General features: G+C 42.0%; 1 protein-coding gene across 1 annotated transcript in view; it reads left to right on the top strand.

The window, feature by feature from the left end:
* LOC132407095 (glycogenin-1-like) overlaps window positions 1–20,151 on the top strand; it is an 88,745-nt gene extending 68,594 nt beyond the window's left edge. Inside the window, exons 5-7 of the mRNA XM_059993393.1 lie at window positions 12,865–12,991; window positions 16,069–16,291; window positions 19,259–20,151. Of these exons, the coding sequence (XP_059849376.1) occupies window positions 12,865–12,991; window positions 16,069–16,291; window positions 19,259–19,432 (524 nt within the window). The 3' untranslated portion in view covers window positions 19,433–20,151. The remainder of the gene's footprint in view (window positions 1–12,864; window positions 12,992–16,068; window positions 16,292–19,258) is intronic.
* Window positions 20,152–20,669: the final 518 nt, after the last annotated feature.

Raw genomic sequence — 20,669 nt, 5'->3', positions numbered from 1 at the left:
ACAACATGAAGTTCCTGCTTACAAATTCAGTTCCTCTAGCAAAGATGCCGTTTGCCTTCTTGATAACCTGTTTCACTTGCAAACCGATCTTTCATCATTCATGAACAAATATTCCCAAGTCCCTCTGCATAACAAAGTTGGCTCTAATGAAGAGTCGCAGCCCGAAATGTAGATTGTTTATTCCTCTCTCCTCCAAGAGAATCACAACCTTGATATTGGGTTTGGAAGCTTGTGTTCCTCAATGATCTGTTGGCTGGAGGCAGGGTCACCCGTACCAAACAGGTCAAAGGGTAGAGGCCAATCTAAGACTGGTCCACCGGACTGAGCTCAGAGCAAACAACCGTGACTAGTAAAACAAAATTGTTACAGACACAGCAATGAAGAATCCTTCTACATCTGAGTGTGATGGTATTCCTGAGTCTCCTCCTGGGATTTGCATGACTGACAGTAGTGAAGACTGAGAGGAAGCTACTGATATGACGAAGGAAGCCATGAACACCACCAGAGATGGAGGACCTCCATTGCTGACTAAATGTTAGTGGTGTAATGAGCAGTAAGTAAGTTTTCCCTCTCTAGATGCTGCCTGACTGCTGAGTTCCTCCATTTTGAGTGTATTGCTTCTTATTTGAGTCAATTAACACCGTTTTGTGCTTCAAATTGGTGCTTAGAAGCACCAAATCAGCTCGAGCACTTTCTGTGCACAAGGTCACAGCTGTATATTTTCACCTGACCCCTGTAACCAGCATTGCACATTCTAAGGAAATGACTGAGGTATCTATAGGAAATTGGTGCACTTTTCTTTGGAAATGATGGTGCAATTAAGCAGAAAGTACTTCTGCTTTGATCTACTGTAACTGCCATCTGACTTCCCTTTCTAAAGTATGGGTGAAGTAGACATGCTGAATTGTTGGCTTGGGGCCAGGTGTAACTGTGCCAAAGAATTCTTTTGAAAGATCAAAATAAATGTGGGTACCAGTTGAGCTGAGAACAGTTTGACTAGATTCCCGTAGTCGTTTAGAGATGATTTTTGGGACTTTTAGTAGGATTTGTGGGAGCTGTTAACTGTAACTCTGCAAAGTGGGCATTTCAGGCAGTAGTTTAATTAAAAGAGACATTCTAATTATCAAGCTAAATTGCCACCAATAGATGTTTGATCATACTGGCCAAACAGTTATGTGTGAACAAAAAGTACACCCAGTGACTACTTTATTGGGTAAACCTGGACACCTCGTTAATGCAAATATTTAATCAGCCAATCCTGTGGCAGCAACTCAGTGAATAAAAGCATGCAGACATGGTCAAGAGGTTCAGTTTTTGTTCAGACCAAACATCAGAATGGGGAAGAAATGGGATCTAATTGACTTGTTGGTGCCAGATGGGATGGTTTGAATATCTCAAACTGCTGATTTCCTGGCATTTTCACGCACTGTCTCGAGAGCTTACAGAGACTGGTGCAAGGAAACAAAAAAAAATACCCTTGTTAACGAGAGAGGTCAGAGGAGAATGGCCAGACTGATTCAAACTGACAGGAAGGTGACAGTAACTGAAACAACCGCATGTTAAAACAGTGGAGTGCAGAAGTACATCTCTGAATGCATGGCACATTGAACCTTGAAGTGTTTGGGCTACAGCAGCAGAAGACCACGTACATACACTCAGTGACCACTTTATAGATACAGGAGTTACCTAATGAAGTGGCCACTGAATGTAAATGGCAGCAAGCTCCCAAAGGGCTCTCGTTGTTGGGAGGTATGCTGTCAGTGGCAAGGTCAGCAGTTATTGTTAATGTGGAACATTCTGGCGAATGTACCCCCACATTGCTGTTTAATACAGAGTTGTAGGATTTGCACCCAGTGATGGGAAACGACTAGTGACCATATAGCTTGCATACTCTTCAATATTTTCTTCTAACCTGGAATGCTTATTCAGCCCATCTAGTCCGTGCCAGCCCTCAGAACATTCCTATTAGCTCCATGCCCCACCACATAATTCCTTGCAAACAATTCTCCCAGAAGTGCCTGACCTTATCTGTTGGCATGTAAATCCCTGGAAGTGGAGAAGGTTAAGTTTAAATGAAATTGACTGAAATGCAATGTCCTGTTAGGCATTCTTCTGCAAGATATCACCTGAGTGTGGTGACTCGTTGCGGGCTGATCCCTGCAGATCCAACTTTACTCCTACCATTTCAGCCGGCAGGAGCATCATCTGATGGTGGTGCCACGGTCAGATGAGGGTTTAAATTTCTGGGCCAAAGCTCACGCCTGTCCAAAGCACTCATTGGTTCCTGGTTGATTGAAGGCTCCCTTGCTTCAGGCAATCCAGGCAAATCATGTTTACTGCATTCTCTAAAGTTCAGTGATTTGTTTGCAATAGATTTAAGGTGTCAGCTTGTCTCATTCAGGTCGAATGCAGAAATAATAATTCATAAATCAACCAGAGGATAGAGTTCTTAAATAAGGACAACACGATCAGCCTGTTTTTTTTACCAAAGGCAGGCATTGGGAAACTTTAACGCAGCAGCTAACTTGAATTACTGTGTTAACAGTAAACTGATAACAGATTAGGCTCTGCTTATTGTTTTCACTCCATTGATTCGAATAATTGTTTGGTATTTGCAGTTTGCTGCCAGTTTTACTTTCAAAACCGACAGTGGCCTCTAAATTCACTTGGGTGAATTTAAATTCAAGTGGTAAATTCACTTCAGTCCACCATGGTGGATTTGGGCTTGGGTTGAAATGCAGAAGCAGCCATTACTTCCTGTCACTCTAGGAGTCCAGCCTGTCTCTTTGGATTTCTGTGCTCAGATTGTGTCAAATTATGTCATTCCCATGAATTGCTCCTTTAGGAAAATTAGCCTGCACCTATCATTTTATGATACTCATTTATCGAGATAAAGTGCGGAGTAGGAACTTCTAGCCCTTTAAGCTGCCCAACAACCCCTGATTTAACCTACTCACTGTACATCTTGGGAATGTGGGAGGAAACCAGAGCACCCAGAGGAAGCCCACGTGGTCATGGGGAGAACGTACAAACTCCTGACAAGCAGCGGCAGGAATTGAACCCAGGTTTCTGGTGCTGTAAAGCATTGTGCTAATCACTATGTTACCACTCCCTCCCCTTTGCCATCAGATTTCTGAAGGGTCCACAAGCTCAGGAACACTACTTCATTCTTTTGCTCACTTGTTGCACCACTTATTTTTGTTGATATATTTATTAATATATTATTGTAACTTGTAATACTTATACTGCACTACTCTGCTGTTGCAAAACAACAAATTTCACGACATGTCAATGATGATGAACCTGATTCTGATTCACCCAGCTACTTTTTTAAAACTCAAGTTGATGCAAGTTTAGCACTCTGAAAGAGAAATTTTATTCAGTTTCTCGTGCTCAGAAAGGGCTTGTAGAAATACAAACATTCCTGTCTTCCCACCGCAAGAAAGGTCAGCTCCAGGTTGTTTTGACTTTCTTGATAAAATATCTTGAAAATATCAGGAGGAAGGTGTGGGCACTTGGTCACCTCCACTGAGTGTGTGGTTTCAGTGGTACAAAGGGAATTGAATTTTGGAAAAGGAACTGCATATGCGTCCAGTTGTTCCCACCTTCCTACCAGTCAATAGAGGAATGATCACGTGTGGCTATTGCAATTCCGAGAGGGCAGCCGCACTCCTGCATGCAGCAAACTCTAGAAACATCGAAGTTCAAAGTAAGTTTATTATCAAAGTACACATGTATATGTCACCACATACTATCATGAGATTCATTTTTACAGGCAGTCACAGCAGAATAGAGAAATACAATAGAATCGATGCAAAACTACATGCAATCAAAGACCGACAAACAACCAAAGTGCTAAAGAAGACAACTGTGTAAATAAAAGTAAATAAATAATGCTGAGAACGTGGGTTGTAGAGCCTAATGGGTTGAGTTGAAAGTGAGTCCATGTGTGTGGAATCAGTTCAGTGTTCCATGCTGATCCACACTAGTTCAGGAGCCTGATGGTTGAGAGTAATAACTGTTCCTGAACCTGATGGTTTTGGACCATCCATCCTGATGGCAGTAGCAAGAAGAGAGCAGGGGCTGGATGGTTGGGGGTCCTTGATGATGGATGCTGCTTTCTTCTGGAAGTGCTCTCTGTGGATGTGCTTAATGGTGGGGAGTACTTTCCCTGTGCTGGACTGAGCCGTATCCACAAATCCCAGGAATGGCAAGAGTACAACAGCCTCTGTCCAGTGGGAAGTTAGAGGATTGGGAAGTTTTTAAGTAGCAACAGAATCCAACTAAAAAAAAGTCATTAAGAAGGTAAAGATGGAACACAAAAGCCAATAACATTATAGATGATACAAAAAAAATTCTTCAGAAACATAAATTGTAAAAGAGAGGCAGCAGTGGATATCAGACCACTGGAAAACAATACTGGAGCAGTAGAAATGGTGGCTAAGGAAATGGCGGGTGAACTGAATAAGTACATTGCATCAATCTTCACTGCAGAAGACACTAACAATATGGTGGAAGTTTCAGGTGACAGGGTCCATGAAGTATGTGAAGTTAGAAAGAAGGTTCTTAGGAAACAGGAAGGTCTGAGAGAAAATCAGTCACTGGAACCAGATGGTGTACACCCCACAGATCTGAAAGAGGTAGCTGAAGAAATGTGGAGGCATTAATAATGATCTTTAAAAATTCTGGAGTGGTTCTGGAAGTCTAGAAAATTGCAAATGTCACTCCACTCTTCCAGAAGGGAGAGAGGGAGAAGAAAGGAAATTATTGACCAGTTAGTCTGACCTCAGTGGTTGGGAAGATGTTTGAGTCAATTATTAAGGATGAGGTCTCGGTATTTGGAGGCATGTGATAAAGTAGCCGTAGTCAGCATGGTTTCTTGAGGGAAAATTTTATCTGACCAGTGCAGTTTGATGGGAGTAGGCATTTCAAATGGCTTGGCATTGACTATCATGGACAATTCATAAATCTGATATGGGAGTGGAAGAAACTGTACCTAGAACATTTGTGTGTAGGTCTTCAGGTATGTACTCCCTCCCCATTATAGTATGAGAAAAGATATTGTTCCAAATGGTGAGGATCCTTGATGATGGATGCCACTGCCTTGAGGCACCACCATTTGAAGGTGCCCTTGATGGTGAGGAGGCTAGTACCTATGACGGAGCTGGCTAAGTCTACAGCCGAGGTGCAACTAGAAGTTTGCTTGAGTCTTTGGTGACATACCAAATCTTCTCAGACTCCTGATGAAGTATAGCCCCTGGCATGCCTTCTGTAGGATTGCATCAATATGTTTAGCCCAGGATAGATCCTCTGAGATGATGGCACCCAGGAACGTGAAACTGCTCACCCTTTCCATTGATGGCTTCTCAATACAAACTGATGTGTGCTCTCCTGACTTCCACTTCCTGAAGCCCACAACCAATTCCTTGGTCTTGCTGACAATGAGTACAAGGTTGTTGTTGTGACACTACTCAACTAGCTGATCTACCTCCCTCATGTATACCTCCTCATCTCAGTGGCAGGGTGGAGATATGCCTCTACCATAGGAGGTGTAAGGTACACCTTCACTCCGGTAGCCTGCAGGTCAACCTTGGGCAATAGGTAGTACCTGCTTAGCCCCTGCAGATCAGGGTCGCATGAAGCCATGGGAGCAGGTGGTGGATGGTCGTATGAGCAGCTGGTGCATATCACAAGTCCTGGTTACGTTACCACTGATGCCAGGCAGGCAATCTCTGAAGAATATTGATAATGGCTGGGTTACTGGTCTTGTAAAAACACAGCCTAGAAGATGACAATGGTAAACCACTTGTGTAGGAAAATTTGACAAGAACAATCATGGCCATGACCACCTTCGCCCACGTCACACAACATGGCACATAATGATGATGATTGTCATCGATAAATGTATAGCTGCCGTTCGCGTTGTTGTTAGCTACACGGTCATGAGTGTAGAGCAGTGGCCAAAGCACACATCCCTGACATGCACCTGTGTTGATTATCACTGAGGAGGAGATGTTATCATCAATCTACAGATTTATTTTTCCATCTCATGTTTGTCATTTTTTTTAAACTGCTGTGAGATCCCATCAAAATACCGGGTTTCCCAACAGCTGAGTTTCGGATTTTGGGCATTCATTGTACTCTTGTGTCTGTGTTTGGAAGCCTTTGGGTTCAAAATTAAGCTCCAGAGAGTAAAGCATGCGCAGATAGATGAGGCAGAATTTAATGCCTGAGGGTCGATGCTTGAAACTGTTCCCTCATCAGCTGGTACAAAGAGAGATTCTGAATATTTCAACATGGAGGCAGATGGAGTTCGGTAAACAAAGGGGTGAAATAGGAGAGGGAAATTTGAAATTGAAGGTACAGTCAGGTTGGCCAGGATTTTATTAAATACCTGAGCAGCTTGTGAGCTGAAGAGACGGAAATGAGATTATGCTGTTCATGGGCTCTTGCTGTGTGGAAATTGATTGCTGAATTCCCTGCAATACTGAACCACAAGACATTCATCGTTGTTAACTAATATCCTGGAGTCTAAGAGTTCCTGTAAAAACACAAAGGTATCTCTCTTTCTACTATAGGGAAACTCTGCCTTTGATTATTTTGATCGTCTTGGTGTGAGGTCTTGAGAACCAGAAGGGAGAGGTGTTCTTGGTTACATTCACTAACTGGGCGATTACAGTAGTACAAATGAAAACAAATTTCAGAAATTGAGCATGAGTTGCATATTGTTTAAAAAAAATTGTGATTGAGCAAGAACGTCTATTACTTTCCTTTTGTCTTCTGCTTTTAAATTTGTAGATTTCCACTGCTGATAGATTTGTTCAGTTCCGGTAGCCCTCTATACCACTGTCATCCATGTGCTTATCCAAATTTTACTTAAGTGTTTCATTCGAACCCATATCCACCACTTCTACTGGCACCTCGTTCCATACTCACACCACCTTCTGAGTGAAGAAGCTTCCCCTTTAATTATTTAATCTTTCTCCCTTAACCTATGACTTCTGGTTCAAGCTTCACCCAGCTGGTTGGAACAAGCCGACTTGCATTTACCTTATCTATCTCTCAAATAATTCTGTATACCTCATTCAAATCTCTCCTCAGTCTTCTGCATTCCAGGGAATGCAGACCTAATCTGCTCAACCTTTCCCTATAACTCGGGTCCTTAAGTCCCAACAACATCCTCGTAAATTTTCTCTACACTCTTTCAATCTTATTGATGTCTTTTCTAGAGATAGGTGACTAGAACTACACACGATAATCAGCACTATATCAAAACAAAAGTGGAATGCCAGATACGTCATCAGGCACCAACTGGATACCTGGTTTGGACACGATAAACACATACCCAGACCATAAACATCACAGTGCTATCCTCATGAATTGTCGCAGTTCAAAACTCCCCTGCTTTAGCATAAAACATGTTAAACAGGAGTGTGGGTGCCAAGGTTAGAACATTTTGGGCAATGCTTTCATAATTCCACTTGTGTCATTAATTGCCTGGCAGTTAAAACTTGGCTCACCAAACAGTCTGCTTTACTGAGTATTGGGAAGTAACTGGAAACTGCTAAACAGTTTTGGTGGTTTGTTCAATTTTGCTCAAATCTGTTCCATCAAACACTAATTGTATAAATTCTATCCAACATTATTAACAGAAAGCAAAAGCAGTCAGTGGCCACTTTATTAAGTACACTTATACACCTTGTCAATGCAAATATCTAATCAGCCAATTGTGGCAGCCATAAAAGTTTGCAGACACAGTCAAGAGATTCAGTTGTTGTTCAGACCAAACATCAGAATGGGGAAGAAATGTGATCTGTGACTTTGAATGTGGAATGATTGTCGGTGCCATTTAGGGAGGTTTGAGAATCTCCAAGGATTTTCATGCACAACAGTCTCAAGAGTTCACAGAGAAATGGTGCGAAAAACAAAAAAATACGTACAGTTAGTGGCAGTTCTGTAGATGGAAATGGCTTGTTAATGAGAGGTCGGAGGAGAATGGACAGAGTGGTTCAAGCTGACAGGAAGGTGACAGTAACTCAAATAACCACGTGTTACAACAGTGGAGTGCAGAAGAGTATCTCTGAATGCTCAACACATCGAACCTTGAAGTGGATAGGCTACAGAAGCAGAAGACAAATGGGTTCCAATCCTGTACCTAATAGAGTGGCCACTGAGTGTGGACAATACAACACTTGATCAGGCCCTTCAGCCCATAATGTCTGTGTTGACCATGATGCCAAAAGAAACTAATCTCACCTGCCTGCACACGGTCTGAGTCCCTCTACTCCCTGCAAGTTCAAATCTAAATAATTCTTGTCTGCTTCCATTACTCTTTCATGTGATGTTAATACAGACATGAGAGAGGAGATTGCTGAGAGCTAAAAGGGGGAAAGGGGCTGATGGGAGAACAATAAGCAACTCAAAGGGTTGAATAGCCCCCGTCTGTATCTTGAGTAAGTCCGACAACCAATGAAAGGTTCAGTTCATTTGGCAACCCCCTCAGGATCATATTAGTCTATTGTCATATACACCAGGGAGCAAAGAAATTCCTTGTTTGACTGAAGCTCACAGAGTAGACAGTGTAAATGATAATAAATACAAATACAACAATATATGCAATAGCAAGTTTAAGACAACAGAATGATGCAAAGATTATGGTAAGTACAATGGGATTCACATTTATTATCACTGACATTTGTCATGAAATGTGTTGTTCTGTAGCAAAATTTAGTATAATGGTTTACAAAATAAGTAATGGAAAAGAGGAATAGTAAGGCAGTGTTCATGGCTCATTCAGAAATCTGATTGCAGAGGGGAAGAAGCTGTTCCTAAACATTTTGAGTGTGGGTTTTCAGGTTCCTGTACCACCTCCCTGATGGTAGTAATGAGATGAGGGGTGTCCTGGGTGATGGGGGTCCTTAATGAGGGATACCACCTTGAGCCATTGCCTTTTGACACTGTCTTCTGGTGCGTAGGGTTGTACTCCAGAATGGAAGTACAATACAGCAGAATGGAGCAAGGATTCCAGTGCAGTTTGGGGTGATACAAAGGGGAAATACTGAACTGACAATTTAGATGGCGGGGTGGAGATGCGCCTCTACCGTAGGAGGTGTAGGGTCCTGCTTCCCTCCACTCACCTGAAGGTCACCCTTGGGCAAGGTGTAGCACCCTGATCAGAGTCACGTGAAGTCGTGGGAGCAGATGGTGGGTGGTCGTCTGAGCGGCTGGTGCATATCACAGGTCTTGGTTATGCTACCAGTTGTTGCGAGGCAGAAATCTCTGAAGAGTATCAATAATGGCTGGGGTCACCCCTCTTGCCCAGAAGAAGGCAGTGGTAAACCACTTCTGTAGAAAAATTTGACAAGAATGATCTTTGTCATGAAGACCCTGTTCGCCTACGTCATACAACACAGCACATAAATGACGATGAAGTGACAATAACAAAAGAACCAAAAGTTGCGGTTAAGGAGTCTGTGAATGTTGTTGCACCACTGGGAGGGGGGATGTGTAGACGTTCAGAAGTCTGACAGCAATGTGGAAGTAACGGTTCTTCTGTGATCTTCCAGCTTCTGGTTGGCAGGTATCTTTGATGATATTATCGGCCTCCTTGAAGCCATGGACTGGAAGGAAGGAAGTGATGAGCTGGGGAGTGTTTATCACGCTGCAGGTTCTCCTGTGTTGGTTCCAGTAGACCAGTGACTGAGTTTTGAAGTCCTCATCCCGGGTTTTAGATTCCTCTGTAGGCTTGTAATCCAGGCTCATGGCTGTCCGAGGTCACTGCAATGTGTGGTTCCAGCCTCTTCCTCCTCCCTGACTTTAATTCCATTGTCAACAGCAGAACCTTAAGAATCTCCCTGAAACGTTCTCCCTTGACCAAACTGTTGGTCCGACCATCACCATGCGGCTTAGTGCTAATTATCTGCTATTGACCTTGAGCTCGTGTACTGGGAGCACACAGTAAGAGGAAGAAGGCATGGATCGAGTGACAGTTACCCACCCAGCCCAGCAGCTAGCATTTACCCTGTCTGTGGTTCCTGCATTAGCTTCATTATCCATTCAGAACCCATTCTACCCATACCTTGTGGCTTGAGCTTGAAAAACTACCTGAGAAGAAGATTCGATAATGCTAAACATGCTGTGTATGCAAGTTGCTATTAGATTTGTATGTTGCAAATTTTAGTCAATTCTGACCTGTTTCTCTGAACGTAGGACATCTGTTTTTCCCCCTTGTTGCGAGCAAGGCCTGTGTTGCTCTGATAAAAGACGTAATGCTGAGTGGGATTGGCTTGGCTTTTGTTCTAAGCAGGTGAGCAGAAATTTGACCTGCACACTGGCCCATAAAATGTTAGTGAACGGATGTGGAACTTAATATTGCCTGTTGAAATATTAATGCCGAGGTTCAGGATATCCGCGGAGAGAATTAAATCAATGAACTCTGTTGCAGTTGTAGTGTGTTAAAATTGAAGTTTTGCTTTGATTTCTCCAGTATGATGTTGATTCTGTACATCATCTCTGGCCAACTTAAACTGAAAGTTATTGTCTACAAATCCATCTTGTAGCGTCTGGAATAGATAAAAACAATCCTTATGGGTGTACTGCCTAAACTCATTCCTGGAGTTTCACATGCAGTTGATGCCATCATTATTCACATCACACCTGAACCAGCACAAGCTGAAATAATGACTGCTGTGAAAATGTCCCAAAGGCATGTCATCTTGGTTTATTGCTACAAGAAGTGATATTCTGCTGGATTCATTTCTTTCTGCTGAAAGAAATTGCAGAGAGTTGCCTACACAGCCCAGTCCATTGTGCAAACCAATTCTGTCTTGCCCTTCTCCTGCTGACTCCACTTACATATCAGACTAACTCGGAAAGCAGCTAATGTAAGGACCCTTTCCACCCCCGGTCCTTCTGTCTTCCACCCTGCCCCCATAGGGCAGAAGATACAAAAGACTGGGAGCTCGAGCGACCAGACTCGAGGACAGCCTCTATCCGGCTTTTATCAGACACTTGGATGGATATCTATGCGCTAAAGAACCAGTAGTGATTTTGGTGGCTTTACTGCAAGGAGATGGACATCACGACCTTACATGTGACAGTTACTACTTCCGCTGCCTGCAGGTCAGTAGTGAGGCATTAATGATTGCAACACCTAAATTTCAGAAATAATAAGCTCAAACTTCAAAATAAATTTATTATCAAAGTACGTTTATGTCACCTTATACAATACCAAGGTTCATTTTCTTGTGAGCATAATCAATAAATCTATAACAGAGTAATAACCATAATAGAATCAATAAAAGACCGCGCCAACTTGTGCATTCAGCCAGTGTGCAAAAGACAACAAACTGTAAATACAAAAAAGAAAGCAAGAATAATAATAAATAAATCAGCACTAAATATCGAGAACATGAAATAAGTCCCTGAAGGTGAGTCCATAGATTGAAGAACATTTCAGTGTCAGGGCAAGTGATGTTATGCCCTTTGGCTGAGAGGTAATAATTGTTCCTAAACCTGGTGGTGTGAGTCCTGAGGCTCCTGTAACTTCTCCCTGGTGGCAGCAGCAAGAAGAGAGCATGACCTGGATGGTGGGGCCCCCTGATGATGGATGCTACTTTCTGCAACAACGCTCGGTATAATTACCCTATGTTTTCAATACTTTCTGGTCTCCAGTGCCCCTCATCATAGTAGCTTCCTCTAAACTTGCATTCCTCCCTCAGTCCACAGTTGCATGCTCCTTCAATTCTGATCCCGATCACTAACTCCCAATTTTAATCAGTCAACCCTTGGCAGCCAAGCCTAGGCTCAGATCTTTCCCTAAAATTCTGTTTCTCTCGGCTCCAAGCCTTTTTCTGTGCAAATAGCATCTTTAATCATCTTCTTCCTTGGTGCTTCTTGTATCTAGATATTTATCGGTTTCCATCTTAAATAGGAAAGCTTTAGAGCAGGGGTTCCCAACCTTTTTATGCATGGACCAATACCATTAATCAAGGGGTCAGTAGACTCCAGGTTGGGAACTCCTGCTTTAGAGTGTTATGTATCAAAATCAAGTTCAAGTTCAAATTTAATATCATTCAACTGTACATGAATACCCATGAAAGCAGCCAAATGAAACAGCATTACTCCGGGGCAGGGGTTCCCAACCTGGGGTCCACGGACTCCTCGGTTAATAGTAAGGGTCCATGGCATTTTAAAAAAAAAGTTGGGATATCCTGTTTCAGGGCCAAAATGCAAAACATAGTACCAACAGTCAACTTCCAGCACAAGGTGCATATAGCAAGTGGGAGCAACTGAGGCAGACATGGGCAAATTGGGCCAAATTTCCTGCTTCCATGCTGTTTCATTCCATGAATCTATTTAATATTTTCAATTGTGCTGCTCTGGTCAATACTTAATGTTCTAATTGTCTGTGCTTCATACCCCAAATGTAGTGAAATCCTGAGACACGTTTTGAACAACTGTCTGATCTTGACACTCCAAATTTGATAAAATTCTGAAAATTTGATTCCAAATAAACACTTAAAAATCAATGTCAATTTTATTAGTTGAAGTTCATTCAAAAAATGGAATTCTCTCGTGCTCTGTTATCTGTTAATGAGGTTCGCTCACATTCTTATTGAATTCCAGCGAGTAAAGGTCTCCCAACATTGGTGCAGATGGCCAGAATGTTGGGTGTGGTAGAAGTGAATTGAAGGGCCCATTTCTGTTCTGTACAATTCTGTGACCAATTCACTATCTCCCTTATGGGAAATAACAATTGAACCCAGGTTTTGGTCTATGAAGCATGTTGGAACATATAATCATTACAGGGAGTAGGTAGATAAAATGATTTGCCATTTTGAAGTTTGTTTTCTTTCACTTTAGGCGGGGACCAGGGTTTACTGAACAGTTTCTTCAGTAGCTGGGCCACAGCCGATATCAATAAGCACCTTCCCTTCATTTACAACTTGAGCAGTGTCGCAATATATTCCTACCTTCCTGCTTTCAAACAGTAAGTACATCTATGATGGATGCTTCCTTATGTTCCATGTTGTAACCATGTCGTCCATACCCCAAATACAGTGAAATTCTGAGACTTATTTTGATTAACTGTATGATCTTGATGTCCCAAATTTGATGAAATCCTGAAAATTTGATTCAGAATAAACTCTTAAAAATAAATGTCAATTTTATTAATTGAAGTTAATTCAAATAATTGAATTCTGTTATGCTCTGTTAGCTATTGATGAGGTCTGCATTCCATTTATTGAATTAACTTCAACTAATAGAAGTAGTTTTGTGAAACTACTATTTCTTTGGCTTCTTTTAAATATTTCTACCACTAATCAATGTGTGACTGGAGCCAGTAATTTTCATTTTGATAATGTGTTTTTGGTCCGACTGAGTGATCTGGCGCTTTTGCTGTCTCTGAGGGAATCCAGCGTGGTTGAGAGCGAAGTTGAGGATGAAGTATACAGCTTAATGGTGCAGCGCGAACCCGTGATTGGATCCATTACTCGCCAGTCTCACCAATGTCGCTGATTAAAGAGTTGATCAAGATTGAAATTAATGAGGATGAGAGGAGAAGGCGAGCGGTTCAGCGCCATCTGCCTGCATTTGACTGGTCTCCTTTCTCCCCCTCTCTCATTGTTGCTGGAGCAAGTTCTTGGGTCTTGGGCAAGGTTTGATTGGCATAGTTTGTGGATTGGACTCATATTTTGAGGACTTTGTGGTTCATGTTATGTGAGTCTCTGGGTACTCTTTTTATTGCTATCTTGATAAATTTTGATTGGGGTGGACTGGCTCTGTGAACAAACAACACAGCGCTGAATTAAACTGAACTGAACGACACTGAACATTCCTGGACTGTTTCAAAGTCTCTGCAGTTTGATGTTTAATACACTGTGTTATTCACTCGTGCCACTTGTGCCACTTGTTCTCTTTTTTTTGCCCGTTGGGTGTTTGATGTTTTCATTTGAATATGTTTCATGGTGTTTCTTTGTTTTGTGGCTGTCCGAGGGAAGACATGATACATCAGTGCTGTATACCGCATATGTACTTTGATAATAAATCTACTTTGAATCTTTGAATCTTCTTCAAAAAGTCCCTGACTTTCATTCATCTTTTTCTAGAAGTGTGTTATTGCTACAGAACAACCTCATGGTTTTTTATCTAGTTCCATTTAGAGATTGAATGAAATTATTTGTTAGTGTTCTGTTAGTTTAGTGCCTTTCATAATCTCTGTACTTTGAATTGTGTTTGTTGTTCAGACAAACATAACATGCTGGCGCATCTAGTTAGAGCTCTAGTTACCTCTAGTTGGGTATCATCTGTGAAGTTTGTAGCAAAGTTATTTGTTACTCAGCTGAAATTATCAATGTAGCATGAATATTATTCATTGTCCCATTGGTAACCTTACTGAAACACCACTTCCTACTAAAATAACATGACACTTTATACTTTCCCTTTGCTTTCTACTTTTTATCCAATTTGTCTTCCCATATCACATGTCCTAATCTACCTTCTGGAAGTCCAAAACTATAAAATCCCTGACTTGGTTGAAGGATAAGTTTTGGCCAGGAATCCGGAGAATTCCTGAGCCCTTCTTCAGAATTGTACCTTGGATTCGTTGAACATAGAATATTACAGCACAGTATAGGCTCTTTGGCCCACGATGTGATGACCCTTTAAATCTAAGATCAGTCTCATCCTTCCATCAAATATAGCCATCCATTTTTCTCTCATCCATGTGTTTATCTATGTAGCGTGTTCCATGCATTCACCGCTCTCGTGTTTATATTTTTAAAAAACTTGCCTCTAATATGTCCCTATAGTTTCCTCCAGCCATCTTAAAATGTTGCCTCCTCATGTTATTCATTTCCACACTGGGGAAGTGTCTCTGTCCACTCAATCTGTGCCTCTTGTACATCACTGTCAAGTCACCTCCCCTCATCCTCCTTCACTCCAAAGAAAAGCCTTGGCTCGCTCAACCTATCCTCTTGAGACATATTCTCTAATCCAGTCAATATGCTGGTAAATCTCTGCGCCTTCTCTAAAGTTTCCACATCCTTCCTATAAGGTGGGGGGTGGGGGGGAACCAGAACTGAACATAATATTCCAAGTGTTATCTAATCAGTGTTTTATTAGAGATGCTTCATGAGCTTGCAGCCCTTGAACTCAATTCCCTAACTAATGAAGGACAACACACCATACGCATTCTTAACAACCCTATTAACTTTGAGAGGTCTTTGAACATGGACCCTCTGTTTCTCCACACTGTTAAGAATCCTACTGTTAACCCTTGTATTCTGCCTTCAAATTTGTCCATCCAAAGTGAATCACTTCACACTTTTTGAGGTTGATCTCTATCTGCCACTTCTCTGTATTCTACCTCCTTCAATTGGAGAGAACAAGCAGGGCCTTGGTTTATCATCTTGCTCACCTGGCACCTGGAACCAGCTTGTTGAGCACCATGCTCAGTGTGGATGAATTGGGCCAAAGGGCCTTTTCATATGTTGTTTGACTGTGATTCTGACAATGCACCACCTCCCTAGTACTAGCCTTAGTCTTGTGTTCAGGTTACTCGGATGGAGGTTGAACCCAGAACCTATAGCATTTTCTGCAGGTTCCTGGTAAGGTACTTGTACCAGTTACAGAATTTACCATTAAAGTAATTTAGGAACATCCCTGAAGGATTCAAATTATCGGTTGGAATTCTGAGTTAAAAGTCATTAATGTTCTGTCCGAGATGCATCTTATAACAAACATTGTGGCTGGAGGATTACAGCTCCAAAATCCACTGTTAAAAGGTATCCAGAGTTTGGCCAGGATGAAGACATACCCATTATCAAAGACAGGCGGTGTTTTTAATAGATCTTTATAGTGTTTCTGAGCTATGTTGGCACAAACCCCATATGAATGAAATGCCTCTGATTCAGCAGTTTCTGAAGAGCCAGGAAAGTTGAGGGGTAATTTACAGTGCAGATCAAATTAAGATTTTATCCCTGAAGAAATGGCTGAATTTCATAGTGTGACTTTTTAAAATTATTGACTAGAAATTACCATTAATACTTTGCATTAAATGTGCAGATACGGTCCTAATGCCAAGGTGGTCCACTTCCTTGGTAACATCAAACCCTGGAACTACTCCTACAACTCAAAGACTAGATGTGTGACAGGTGGTGTTCACGGCGGTTCATCAGTTGTCCACACTGAATTCATCAGAATGTGGTGGGACATCTTGACAACATCTATTCAGCCTATGCTTACAGAATACAACATCTCGAAGAACATCAGTCCTGACAAACAAGAGGTAGGCTGCAAATAGAAATGTAGAATTAAGCATGCTGGCATACTAGCGGGACATTTTAACAAACTGGAGATCAACTGACATGTGGACAAGTGGTTAAAATGACTTGACTTGGGGTTCCCAACCTGGGCTCCTCGGACCCCTCAGTTAATGGTAGGGGACCGTGGCATTAAAAAGGTTGGGAACCCCTAATTTAACCCTTTTTAACAACTTGCGTGGTGCGTGTTCTTTTAAGCTCAAGAGATTCTGCAGATGTTGGAAATCCAGAGTGACGGGCACAAAGTGCTGGAAGAACTCAGCAGGTCAGGCAGCATCTATGGAGAGGAATAAAGACTCAACCTCTCAGGACTGATGAAGAGTCTTGGCCCGACACATCAGCACTTTATTCCTCTCCATAGATGCTGCCTGACCTGCTGTGATTTTCTTTATGTTGCTCTCCAGTAAATTAACTGAGTGCACATTTTAAAAGCTGTAATTCTAGCTGAATGAACCCATACTAAAAAGTGAGCAGTAATTACACAGTGAGAGAGCAGTCAGCTTTACTGATTATTAACTTCTGAGTTGTACAATTGATGGCTTAGGACCCAGTTCTCGCTTTGTTAAATGTCAGACATAAACCACACGTCTATTTTCTGCCTGGTTCTTAATCTCTGGTGTGTGTTGTAAGATGTGAATGAACAGAGATACAAAGTTAAACACTGTACTCATGGTTCACTCGAACCTGCTTGTCCCAGCAACTGTTAAGATGACCTATAGACTGACCTTCACGATCCATCCCTCTCCACCTACCAGCATCCCCAATGCCTTCCCAGAGTCCCAGGGACAAACAGTGAAGAAACAGGCCCTTCTGCTCACTGTGTGCACCAAATTCCAATCTACTTTGATCCCATGTGCCAGCCACACTCTGCAGTTTACTGTGCCCTGGCCAGTGAAGTGCTCATCCAGATGCTGCTGGCATGTTGGCTGCCTCCAGGCAATCTGTTCAAGGTTGCAGCTAACCTCTGGGTGAAAAGCTTCTTCTTCAGATCTCCTCGAACCCTCTTGGCTCTTCTCCTTCAAACTTCTGCCCTCTGCCATGGGTAAAGCTTGTTTGCTATATCCTCTATTTCTCTCCAGAAGGGTTTGAAACAAGGTGACCACTAGCTTAGAATTTGAGGGTATTGGGTGTGGGTGGGGTCTTCACTTGTGAATCCCTGTTATTTGTAGGCACAGGGAAGGCCAGAATGACTTCCTTTGAACTCCCAATCATCTTCCAACCTGCTGCTGGAATATTTGGGTCCCAAAGCTTCCCCACCATACTCCCTGCACCCCATTACAACCCAGTCTAGACCCCAGTGAGAGATGACAGTGCTCTGTCCATGCGGGAGGTATTGTATGGCCTGGCTCACTGTCAATCCAACTAAGACCATAAGACATTGGAGCACATTTAGGTTATTCAAGTCTGATCGTGCCTTCTCCCCTCAACCTTTCATGCACCTTATCAAGAATTTATTAACCTCTGCTTTAAGTACACTCAATGACTAATCAAGAACCTATTAACATCTGCTTTAAATATCCTCAATGACCTGGCCTCCACAGCCACCTGTTCCACGGAGTCACCAGCCTCTGGCTAAAGAAATTCCTCCTCATCTCCATTGCAAACCGACATACCTCTGTTCCAAGGTAGTGCTTTCTGGTCCTAGACTCCCACACATTAGGAAATACCCACTCCACATCCACTCTATCTAGGCCTTTCAACATTGGATAGGTTTGAATGAGATCCCCCATCATTTTAAATTCCAGCACATACAGGCCCAGTGCCATCAAACGCTCCACATATGATAAGCCTTTCAATCCCAGAATCATTTTTGTGAACCTCCTTTCAACCCTCTCCTGTGTCAGCACAATCTTTCTTTAGATAAGGGGAGCCACTCCAAGTGAGCACCAGTACCTTATAAAGCCTGAGCATTACATTGGTTTTGTATTCTAGTCCTGGCGAATGAACGCTAAAATTGCATTTGCCTTCATGTCCACCAATTCAATCTGCAAGTTAATCTTGAGGGAATCCTGCACAAGGACTCCCAAGTCCTTTGCACCTCAGATTTTTGAATTTTCTCCCCATTTATGAAATAATCTACCCTTATTTTTTCTAACCAAGTGCATGACTTCCCAACACTGAATTCCATCTGCCACTTCTTTGTCCATCCTCTGAATCTGTCTGTCCTATTGTCACCTTCCTGCTTTCCCCTCCCCCTTTCTTCATGCCATTCACAAAATTAGCCACAGAACCATCAATTCCATCATCCAGACCATTGACATACCACATAAAAATGTAAAACCTCAACCCTTTGATCATTGTGCACGACCTTTGTAGAGTATTGACCGCTTAGCATCATCCCTCTCATCTTAGACTCTGTATGTTGGTTTTATAATCCGAGGTGTCAGTCCTGCAGAAACTGGTTGAGGTGGGGAGCCATTGTTGTTTGCAGTAAACTGATGTGCAACTTCCCACATTGACTCTTTTTCTCTGTCTTTACAATTATGCCTGGCCACCTTTCAGCAGTCATGCCTGGTCTATTCACTGGCTTTCACTTGTGGCTTGCCATTCTGTAGGAAGGTATGCTAATCTTCAAAGGTCCCTGTCCCTGTTATGATACTCATTCAACTTTGGTTTGCTTAACTAAGTTTAATGGATTTGTTTCTGGGGAAATTTTTGCTACCTTGGATAGTAAAGGCTGTCCATTTTAATGGCCTGATGTGTGCATGGATGATTATTTTGTTTTTTTTTTCACTTACAACTTAATTGTTTTTGGTACTAAGTTATATTTCCAATCAGAGGTAGATTAAGCATAACTTACCAATATCTCTCAATGTTGTATAGTGCAAATTTTGTACAGGGGTGTTAGTTAGACATTTAAAGCAGTCACAGTTGTTCCAAAGGATTTTCAAGAGGTTGGTGTTGCACAATTAATATCTTCCTTTAACCCACAGGAGGAGAAGTTGAGTGAAGCTATCTCCCACCTTTCTGTCAGCCCACCCGCTCCAGCTGCCCCGATGATTTCCTCAGAAGAACGCCGGAAAAACTGGGAACAGGGTCAAGCTGATTTCATGGGAGTAGATTCTTTCCAGAACATTCAGAAGAAGCTGGATACGTACTTGAATTAAAGGCTGCTCTCTGAACACCTGCTGTGGCTGACCAGTAAGAACAGAATACAGAAGGTCTTTAGCATCTAGGCTGGAGTTCAGTGCATAGTTGGTTTCTACTTGGCCTGCTAGTGACATGGTTTGAGATGGGTGTCTTCATCTGGTTGTCACCTCAAGGCTGCACTCTGCAGTAAGAACGTGACAAAGCCTGAGAAGATTGAATTTTAAATTCCTGAAGCAAATCGCCTCCCAGTGTTAAATCCTGAGCACATCACCACACTGCCTCCTGCTGAAATCCTCCTCCAGAACAATACTGCTGTTTGCTTAACTTAGTAAGTCACACTTAACTAAACTCCTGCACAATTACAGATGCTGGACTTTACAGTGCTGCCAGTATTTTATAGATGTTTAAATTAGCTGCAACACTGCATGGAATATAATTATGCCCCTTCCCAAGGAAATACTGTGCCCCACATCCAAAGGACAAAACTAGTTTTATCTTTGAGTCTTAATGGTATAAAGAAACTTAGAGCTGAGAATTCCATGCACAGTACGTTGCCAGTATCTTGCAAAATTTACAAGGAACTGATCACTTCAAACCACCTTTGACATTTGTTTTGTGACTAAACTACTGACCATCAATTTTTAAGTGTATCATAGCACTTTAACCACAAAATAAACTTATTGGTTTGAGATTGTTGCAATTTTTTTCCAATAAAAGTATTTTCCCACTTGCTTTGATTCTCTTGGATACCATTTGAACTTAGAGCATTTTATCAACTGCCATTTAAAAAATACTAAAAGTTGAATGTAAAAAAGTAGGACAATATATACAGGCCTTCATGCCCTAATTGTCCCAAGGACTTAACTGTAGAGCTGGCATTCCTAACCGGGGGTCCACGGTTAACAGTAGGAGGCTATGGCATAAAAAAAAGTTTATGAACCAAACTCTAGAGGTGGACAAGATGGTAAGAGGCAGACATCAAGAGGATAGCCAGAGACTTTTTACCAGGGTGGAAACTGTTAATACAGGGGAAGGTGATTGATATGGGCAGGTGTCAGAGTAAATTTTATTCTTTTACGTAGAGTGATAGGTCCATGGAACACATTGCTGGTGGTAATGATAGAGACAGATACATTAGGGGTTTCTGAGAAAATCAAGGAGAGCTATGTAAGTGGGAAGGTTCGATTAATCTTACAAGTAAGTTGAAAAGTCAGTACAACATAATGAGCCAAAGGGCCTGTACTGTGTTGTACT

The sequence above is a fragment of the Hypanus sabinus genome, chromosome 2, assembly GCF_030144855.1.
Source record: "Hypanus sabinus isolate sHypSab1 chromosome 2, sHypSab1.hap1, whole genome shotgun sequence".
Classification (NCBI taxonomy): Eukaryota; Metazoa; Chordata; class Chondrichthyes; order Myliobatiformes; family Dasyatidae; genus Hypanus; species Hypanus sabinus.
Note: the sequence above shows the minus strand (reverse complement) of the source record. Positions and strands in the feature narration are given on the sequence as shown.